This window comes from Stigmatopora nigra, chromosome 17 (genome assembly GCF_051989575.1).
Source record: "Stigmatopora nigra isolate UIUO_SnigA chromosome 17, RoL_Snig_1.1, whole genome shotgun sequence".
In the NCBI taxonomy this organism is placed as follows: Eukaryota; Metazoa; Chordata; class Actinopteri; order Syngnathiformes; family Syngnathidae; genus Stigmatopora; species Stigmatopora nigra.
The window spans coordinates 2,395,193-2,405,087 of record NC_135524.1 but is presented as its reverse complement, the minus strand read 5'-3'; the positions used below and the strand labels follow the sequence as shown (position 1 = coordinate 2,405,087).

General features: G+C 38.2%; 1 protein-coding gene across 23 annotated transcripts in view; it reads right to left on the bottom strand.

The window, feature by feature from the left end:
* fnbp1b (formin binding protein 1b) overlaps positions 1-9,895 on the bottom strand; it is a 35,276-nt gene that overhangs the window by 20,011 nt on the left and 5,370 nt on the right. For 22 of the 23 annotated variants that reach the window (XM_077738138.1, XM_077738125.1, XM_077738124.1 and 19 more), the window contains exons 2-4: positions 4,756-4,871; positions 1,843-1,899; positions 1,620-1,767 (exon numbers count right to left, since the gene is read on the bottom strand). In XM_077738138.1, coding sequence (XP_077594264.1) covers positions 1,620-1,767; positions 1,843-1,899; positions 4,756-4,871 — 321 coding nt within the window. Of the gene's footprint in view, positions 1-1,619; positions 1,768-1,842; positions 1,900-4,755; positions 4,872-6,071; positions 6,380-9,895 lie in introns of those variants that run through there. The other variant, XM_077738135.1, reaches the window with a different exon arrangement.

Sequence of the window (9,895 nt, the reverse complement as noted above, 5' to 3'; positions counted from 1 at the left end):
TTAATGTAAGAATACTGGATACATGTGTCCAGAAATTAATTTTAGTGCTTTGTTGGTGTATTTTAGCCTCCTGCAAAGGGTCAAGTTAACTCTCAAGATAACAGGATGCTTAATAGCCATTTCTCAAGGACCTCTTTTGTGAATTTGAAGGAGTTTAAATTGCCAATTTGACCTCGAGCAAAACAGGAGCGTTAAAAGTAGGTCAAATCCTTTGTTGCTGCATTTTAGCATTTTTAAAAGGTCAAATTCAGTCAAAGCATTGTAGGTGGGTTTTAAGATGGGTTTTTACTGCTTTCTTTCTGTTTTTTGTTTATTTAAAGGATTGCAAAGAGTCAAATTGACCCAAAACTTAAGTGTTATGATGTCCTTTTAGTACCTCGTTTTGCCTATTTCCATTCTTTTGAATACATTTGAACAAATACTCCAATAATTGAATACACTAGGTAAATAAAATAAAGCAAGAGAGTGAAGAAAACTGGAATTTCACTAAAGCTGATATACGCCCCCTTCCCCCCTTTCTATGGGACTTCTACAAACATGAACAAAGTGTCAAATAAAAACTGATCGCTAGCCGTGACCTCAGGCAAAGAGTCAACAGGGAACATATACAAAAAAAAGGGTCAGTGTGCCTTTGAAAAAAAGGGGGAAAAAAGCCTCTGCTTTGGCTTTCCACTCCAGTTCCCTCAGCTGGAAGCTTCCGTGACACCATGTTCACTCATGACTTTTTTTTTCTCCCTCCAAGCTCATCACATTCTGCTAAATATGCTTTGAAAGAACTCTTAAAACCGAGGTTTTCAGATGACATGACCACCATTATTTACCAAAAAAAAGCTGTAAACCTTCCAAAATGACAAAAGGCAATCGTAGTTGACCTTTTATGTTGTTTAATATTTCATTCATGTTTAAAAAAAATAAATACACTCTAATTTAAAGCTTTCAGTCCAGATTACTCAAAATATCTGTTAAAAGTCAATTAAAAAAAAAAGGTAAAAATATCAGTATAAGAAAATGCTGCCCTAATTAATGATTCCAATTCTACTTTTTATGTTATTTAAAAAAATATTGATATAAAAATGCAATTAACATATTTACTCACATAGAATGCACTTAAAAGTCCCCAAAAATTGCCCAATCAGTATGCACTAAATTTCAAGATTCTGTAGACATTGCTTGCTGACACGCTATATGCATGTTTGCATAATATGCTTAAAACATGACAATAATAGCAGTTTCTTATTATGTTTTCATCTGCTCCCAGTGACCAAGACGATCCAGATAAGAGCCAAAACCATTCACGCTTATGCTCAAGGAAATTGGGATTGAATCCTTCATCTAAGACTACTATGCTAACCACTCCACCAACGTACCACCCCTCCAGGTAGGACCATTTTTACATCATATTTCCTTGCCCTACTTTAAGAATCACCCACTTTAAATCAGTGATGTGCCTTCACTTACGGCCTAGCCTCTGGGTGAGGCTATATTTAGTCACCCCAGCGTAACCTCAACAAGCATATTCACAATTTCCATATCGCAAGAGAGGCTCGCCAAAAGCCACTTGCATATTCATTCATCCAAAAACAGTCACATACTCATTTGCCGCCATCTTTTTTACTCACCGATTTCCTCTCGGTCTTCAGATCTTGTAAGTAGCGTGAAAGCTCGGTGATAATTTGCGACGACAAGTTCTCGGCGATCACCTCGTGTTGCCCCGCGTAGTCGTTTAACTCGTTTAGAGTGGTCAGGAAGGCTTGGCAGAATGTGTACCTGAACAAATATATTAACATTTTTAAACCAGAGTCAAACCAAATCTATCCATCACTCTGTCTTAAAATTACTTACTTGCTTTCCTCTTCTTCTCGCAAGTTCCTCTTGGGTTGGTACTTCTTTGATAAAGTCCTGTAAGAGCAAAACAATTATTCATGTATGTGTAGTATACTACTATTTTTATATACAGTACATTAGGAAGCCCAAAATGTTAATCTGACACGACCCTTACGTTGCTGCCAGAGTCCATCCGGCCATATCCGAATTGCGCTTTCCGCCCCAGCTAAGACATCTCCATCCTTTTCTTGTCGGGTCATAAATCATCCATGCTATTCCCCCCCCCTACCCTCCGAGCCCCCAGGGAGGTCAAATGCAGAGGCAGTCACCAGAAACAAACAAGCGCAAACATGCTTTACTAACGCGATCTTGTTGTGATTTGCGCCTAGACAAGAAGACGCTAGCTAGTCTGTCATCAGCACGTAATCATAAGCTTTGCGATAGATTGTGTTAAATTCAACTGTTGCCATAAAATAAACAAGTTCTTAAAAAATGCTAAATTGGACAGCATTGTACATTTTTTTCCAAATAATCATCAATTTCATGAATAATTTGAGGAATCAATTCTTCTAGTTCTTGTGTTGTTTTTAATGCGTTTCAAGATATTTTACCCAAATAAATTAACATTTTTATTATTAAATCAAAATCCTAAAATCTTTATTTTACCATTACAAATAACCCTTTTACCTTATTTCCAAGTCAATACTACGTTTTTTAATCAATATATAATATCTGTACTTTAACCCTCCCAAAATAAAACTAATTGACCAAAGTTTATTTAAAATTTGATTTTATTTAGATCTTTATTTCTACACATACAAAGACAATGAGTCATCGTCAAATCCAGTTAAATTATGATCCGATTTAGGGGAAGTGCTATAAAAAAATGGATGGCCAGAGATTGGCCTTGCCACTTAACTGCATTTAAAGGAAAAATATGTATCAATAATAAATACCGCACTAAATAAAAAATAAAAAAAACATTGTGTCAGGGCTTCCTCCTGCTTAATCTGTCCTCATCCTAGAAGCCTCTCCAATACTGTTGCTAGGCAGATTTAAATCTCCTGGTCCCCCCTAACCTCTTGTCCTTGTCTAATAATAGCATCCAGGTTGCCATTTAGTCAATCTAGGCCAGATGTCAGCTTTTATCAAAACCCTTTTTAATATACTTAAGAAAATGTGCTTAAAAATGAAGGTAGTAGTCTTTATTGTCACTATGTATTATGTTGGATTGGAATTTTTTGCAGGGGGGAGTAGAATTAATGTATTGCCTTTCCCGGAGTATTGTGCATGTTTACACCAAAGCTATTGGAAGAGGATTAGATTTGGATTAGTGCAATGTGTGTGTGGTTGCTATAGAAAGGAACAGGGGGTGTACATATGAGTCTATATGACTCTTTTGTATTGTTATTAACAGCTAATCATTGCTAATTGATCATGCATTTTTTGGAAAGAAAGATATAAATTGAAGTAGCCATTTTCCCAAAGTGTAATTTTAATGTAATTTTACCAGAATATATTGATATTTTCCCCATAATGAACTTCAAATGCATAGGAATCATCATGTTAGTACTTTCTAAAAGTTATTATTCCACTAATTTCAAGTTTCTGGGATGTCCAGGTCCAATCAAAGTTGTCCAATTACTTCTAAGGGACTTAATTCTCACCCAATAAATTAAAGAGATGGGGATTTGTTGCTAGGGAAATCCTAAAACGCTATTGGCTAGTCACTATCAAACTGGGGGTTGGGTGGAAGGAGTCGATAACATTGCCATTCTGCTTTAAACATGACTAATGGCGTGCGTGTTGGGGGTGGGCGGGGTAATCCGCCCCCTATGTCGAGCTGCTCATAGAGGGGGGCCGGGGGACACTTTTGGTTAGAGCAGTGGTTTTCAAAGTGGGCGGTACCGCCCCCCGGGGGGCGGTGTGAACTTTCAGGGGGGCGCTGACGAATAAACAGGCGAATGGGGGGCGTTGAAATAGTGAAGGGGGCGATGGAGCAATTACAGTAAAATGTGACGTTGGTGTTTGTAGAAAGACCGGAAAAATTGATTGTCTGTAATAAAAAGTCGACAAAAAACAAGCTTTATTGAAACAAGAAACGTTGTCTGCTCGAGCGCTCACGAGCAGCGCGCATATACCGTATATCACTAATTGTCGTGAGTTTATCGTCGATGCAGGCGACTGGGGAAACCACCACCATCCAGTCAGCCGCAGAGGAGCACACAATAGCGCGCCGGCAACGCTTAACCACAGACGTATGCGCACAGCGACCGGCTTAACGCATCAGCTATCAATTTTTATGATTCGAGGTGAACTGCGCATTGGTCTATTAAAAGAAACGAAATTAGCGAATAATATCTGAGGCGCCTGTCTTCTATTTATTTAAGCTTCGTTCGTTGGAAAGGGGTAAAGAGGGGGGCGTTGGCATTTTGGCCCGGCGGTGAAGGGGGCGTTGGCATTTTGGCCCGGCGGTGAAGGGGGCGGTGGCCAAAAAAGTTTGAAAATCACTGGGTTAGAGGAACGCAAATCTGGGTCAGACGTAGAAGGGGGGGTCGTATGTAAGGCTGATGATGCGTGTCGCCATGGAAACATACCCGCGCCACCCTCCACAATCTACCGCAAAACACATAGAATGGACTTCCTCTTGAGTAAAGCAGAAGTTGACCAAAGATAACAGTAGTGAATGTTGTTTCCTTTACGTCTTAAATCATCTTTTTACTGTCAAAAGTGTTCAATGGCACTGATAGCGATACACATCAAAACGATTGGTCGGTTTTTGGGTGTGCCTACGACTGATGGGCGACCTGTTTAGATCTTAGTCTGTGTTTTTGCAAAATTCAAGTACACATTCGGAATGGAAATCCAATTTTACTGCAATATAGAGCACCATTTTTGACATATAATATAGCCCCAATGATTGGCACTTACCTGATTTGTTTTGCATAGTTGGCTTCAATCTCAGACCTCTCCTTGACAAATTTCGAGTACTTCTCCAGAAAATCTATCCCCCACTGTGTATGCTTCTCCAAATTGTCAAATTGATCCTGTGGGGAAAGAATTTGTGCTTTTTAATAACAGTCATAGCAATGTTAATCATGATGTATCATTTATAAACTAATGGAAACTATGGAGTACTCTAACTCTACTCCATCATTGCAACATACTGTCCTAACATTGCCATGTATATTTAGATTAGGTTAGATAACTTTATTCATCCTGTATTTGGGAAATTTTGCTGTCTAGGTAGCAATAGCAAGAGGGTGAGAATACAGACACAGATGTCAATGTCCAAAATTGGGAAAGTCAAAGTACGTCTCAACATGTGGAATGCCTGTAAACGTCAGTTGGAATATTGCTGCAAATGGTTTGGAATGAGTTAAAGTGCTCCAATGTTGCTCTCAAAATGAAATGACCTTCAATTCTCCAAAGCAGGGGGGACAATAATAACAGGGCTGAGAGTGTGGGGGTTTCCGGCCGGTATTGTTTGCTACTTTGAATGAGCAATCACTCATCAGCGGATCACTATGCAGAGTAGATAACGCTCAAGTTCTCTAATTAGAATTGTGCTATTCAAAGTGGAGTTTGTCAACACTTTTTGTTGGGTTTAGTTTGTTAGCCTGATGTGCTTTTATGGAATTTTATATCCTTAATCTCCTTGTCCAATGGCATCTAAAAAGTCATCTAGATTGTTTTGATTGATAAAATTTCAATTGAGGCAATTGAAGTGTTGGTAATGGTTGAATTTTATGTTGTTGTTTTTTTGTTGTTTTTAAAAGTGGCTTGAGAATTTATGCTATAGGAATTTAAAAGTCAACATGTGTTAAATGACAGATTATTATAGGAATAATGGGATTTTTTGGGGGAAAATTTATCTATTTATATGATTTTTTTGTTGAATTTTTTAAAAAGTTAGTTCCACAAAAACAATGTCCAATCCATATTTTGTACCAAGAAAATAAACATAGTATTATAGCACTTTGAAATTATCTGAAGATTGTCTTTTAAAAATGTAGTATTGTATACATTTGGTACTCACTCAAAAAGTGTGCATTCAAGTAAATAAAAAACACAGAAAATAATCACTTAAACCAATAAGCGTACCGTTACATGAATAAAGAACAAAAATATAGAAATATTTGTAAATCTGCAAATACAGGCGGTTCTACTGTACAATATGACTAATGGCCATTAAATGGGACACTCCAATTATCAAAAGCACCAATTTAAGAACAAAAACAACTCACTCCTGCACGCAGAATAGGCGTTATCCTTTTGTGCAACGGCACCATCCTATTCCGTTTTTCACCAGGGAAAGAAAAATCGCAAACTCAGGTTAATCCCAAACAGCGTACATCCACGTGAGCATCTCCAAATAGCGTTTGGGAAGTGCAACGGCCGACTCCCACGCTATAATTCACGATTATTATTATTCTTTTTTTTAAAGGGAGGGAACTCCGGGAGAGGTTTTCCACTCTGCAAGTGAGTCAATGTGAAATGTGAAGCGGCCCGCTGTGTTAATGCTCCATCAGCCGTAAGGTGCAATGGACAGGATAAAGGAAGACGACAGTGAGGGAGTGGAATGGAGGAATGGGGCGGGATTAAACAGGAAAGGGATTACAATTGAAGGCGGGGGGCGCATTGGCCTTGAACCTCCCACCCCCCACACGCCTTTTATTTCTCAGGACATTGAAAAACAAAATAATAACAACGTAAGCTCCAAAGAAAAAGACAATGTTCAAAAATAAGTATACAGTAATCCCTCAAATACTGTGGTTAGTTTACACCAAACATGGCCGCAACAATTGAAAAATTGCAAAGTAGAATTATAACTTTTTTAGTACAAATTTCAGCATAGATTTTCACATATTTATGAACTTTAAAAAAATAATAATAGTGAAAAAATCTCAAAGTAGAGAATGTGTGTTAAGTCAAAACGCAAAAATCGAGGGATTACTTTACTACGCTTTAAATTTTAAGTTAAATAACAACTCCAAAAACTCACTGCACCCCTCACCACTTTAACCAACATCCTTGAAACAAATTACTACTTTCCTATTAAACGTAGCAAACTACAAATAACCAAGAATTCCCTCTACTCTTTCATTCTAGATTGACGTCGCCAACTAGAGGTCCGGAGTCCCCTTTACAACATTTTCACCCAACACAACCAAAGGTAAATTTCCCTTATGTTATTGACATAATGTGAAACTCCTCCCCCCCAAAATAAGCACAAAAACCTGTAGAGTTCTTTGCTTATTATTTCAGGACACAACCACCGCCTCCCTATGAGGTAGAGCTCTATTGTGGTAGCCATTGAGGGAAAACAAATAGAAGTGCGGGGCTACACATTTTTTTTATTATTCGGGAAATGGAAAGAGAGTTCAAGCGGTGGGTGGGTGGGGGGGGGGGGGGGGACAAAAGCAGCCCTCGAGCTAAATATAAATACAGCGAAGTCATGTGACATAAAGCAAACAAATAGGCGGTTGTTGAAGGATCAACCTGCTGACCCACAGTCCTTCCAAACTGGTGACAGGGATTAGGAATCATCTAAATGTACCACACTGCCACCTAATCACAACTAATGCACGTTAGTATTTAGCCCCCCACCACTCTGGATTAGAGTTGCTGATTACAGGCGACCCAGGGAATATTGATCTGATCTAACAGGATAACAGGAGATCTAGAATGAATGGAGCCTATTCGGGTAAATGAGTCAATCACTGTTGAAGCAATCAAATGGAACTATCAGTCTTTAAACCAAATTAACATAACAATTCATTGAGGGGGGGTCCCCTCCTTTTCAAAAAGTGTTTTCCATTTAAAAACTGATTGAAATTTTGATTTAGATCTTTGTACTCGCTCCACTATAAACTTAATCTAACTTCAGTTGGGTCTTCTTTTCATGTATATTAATTTGTAAGAATTCTATAGCAATAACGCTTAGGTTTTTGTGTTCCATTATGTTTGCATTGCGCGTTTAAAGATCAAATATAGTTTTTTTGGGCCTTCTTTTCATAATACTTCATATATATTAATTTGTAAGAATTCTATAGCAATGATGCTTATGGTTTTTGTTCCATTGTGTTTACATTGCGCGTTTAAAGATCAGATATAGTTTTTAAAGATTATGTAGGCTTAATTTTGAAGGAGAAAAAACGTAAGACTTTTTAAGGATCTGTGGGCACCCAGAACAAAATAAAAAACATACTTGTTATAATAACAGAATAGAATAACATTTTTATCTCACAGCGTGAAACTGCTGCCTTTTTACTAACTCCAAGTGAGTGAGCTTTTTCATTTACAACTTGAACATTTTTGTCTGATCTACTTCATGCTTGGTTTACATTGCATCACAGTAAGATAGGAAGAAGCCTGTTGAGTCAACGCAAAGCAGATGTCCCGCCACGCTCTTTAGGCTTGTGCAGATGTTCTCCTTGTAGTGGTTGCCCCGAGGCCTATTGTTTTGAACACATAGTACTACAGCAGGAGTCTAGATAATCCCAATCAATTACATGGCTACAATGACGTTTACTATAATTTATAGATGCGATCTAACATGTCAACATTACACAGGCGTTTTGATGACATTTTTGTTGTCTGTTTTTACCTGAAAACAACTAACTAACCATGAAAAATGATGCTTTCATGAGTTTACTTTAGTTTTCAGCATGATTCAATCTTAATTGTCTACATTTTTAATTGGATCTGATTTCAAATCTTAGGCAAATAGTCCACATCTTTTCCAATTAATGAAATGAAGTGCCCAAATGGCCCAAATTTCCACTTCTTTAACCATAACTCCTCTGCTTTGGGTGCAGCACTTTTGGCGAGTTGAGTGCCGTGGGCGTACGGCGAGCACGGACAAATATTTAGTAGACAGGCCGAGCCCTTTCTTCCGACACACATGCCGCTTTGTACGATGAAGCGGGCGGAATAATGCTCCTGTATCCCCGAGTAACCTCCTCACGGGGAGCGAAGGGCAATAAACCACGTGTGCTGAACCAATCAGCTTAGTCGACTGATACAGCAAAACAAAATGTGAAAAAACATTTTTTGTAATTAATGCCAGCGGGAATTAAAACAACCAATGTTTAAACTCCGTCTATTCACAAAGCGTACAAAGATGCCCAATTATTATGCACAAAATTCTAAATTTTGTAGATGTAGCTACGGGTACATTGCTTGTTGACACGCTATATCTATATAGTGAAAAGGGGAATGGGTGTACTTAAGCATGACAAAATTAGCAATTGATGATTTGTCTGCTATCAGGGACCAAGAGGATCCAGATTAGAGCCGAAATGGGTAAGACCAGATAGGTTTTACAAAAAAACGTACTTGAAAAAATCCTGTAAAAAAGTTCTTACATGGTATACACTTTGAAATGATCAAAAACATTGGTAAGATCATAGGTACACAGTAACTATACATTTTCAGATTTTTGTTGTTGGTTTTTACAGTTTTTAAACCGTGATTTTCATTACAAACTATAATACTACGCTAGTTCTACTTGAGTTTATTAAACTGTAACAAATACTAAGTGCCCATCTGAAAATCCTAAAAATGAAGACACAGTGCTTACTTAGCCTAGCCAGACTAAACTCCCTCTGATCCCTTTCCCAGAACTGCAGATCCCATTCAAAAATGACTAATGCTTCACTTCACTACAGTTTTGACTTGTCTCCTCATTTTTTTTTGGTACTGTAACTTGCGACTTCCTTTCAACTTGAAGGTTAAAAACCTGCAGCAGATTTATGACTTGCACATGTGTGACTTAATCCAACTTCTGGCGCCTGTACTGAGTCTCAAATCAAGAATCCGTTATCAATTAACCAAGTAAAACCACGTCAGACTACTCGTACAAAAAACCCAACAGCTGCTCACTGAACTCAACAGTCCAACTTGCCGTTAGCATGCCGCGTAGCTATTAATAGCCACAACGCCGAAATAGAAGACCTCGAAACGTATGGTGTACTCCTGCAAACGAGATGAACTCGCCTCTGTGACATCGACATGACACATGTAACATGAAGCCTTGTCGACTCATCTGTTTTTACTGTTGCTTTCT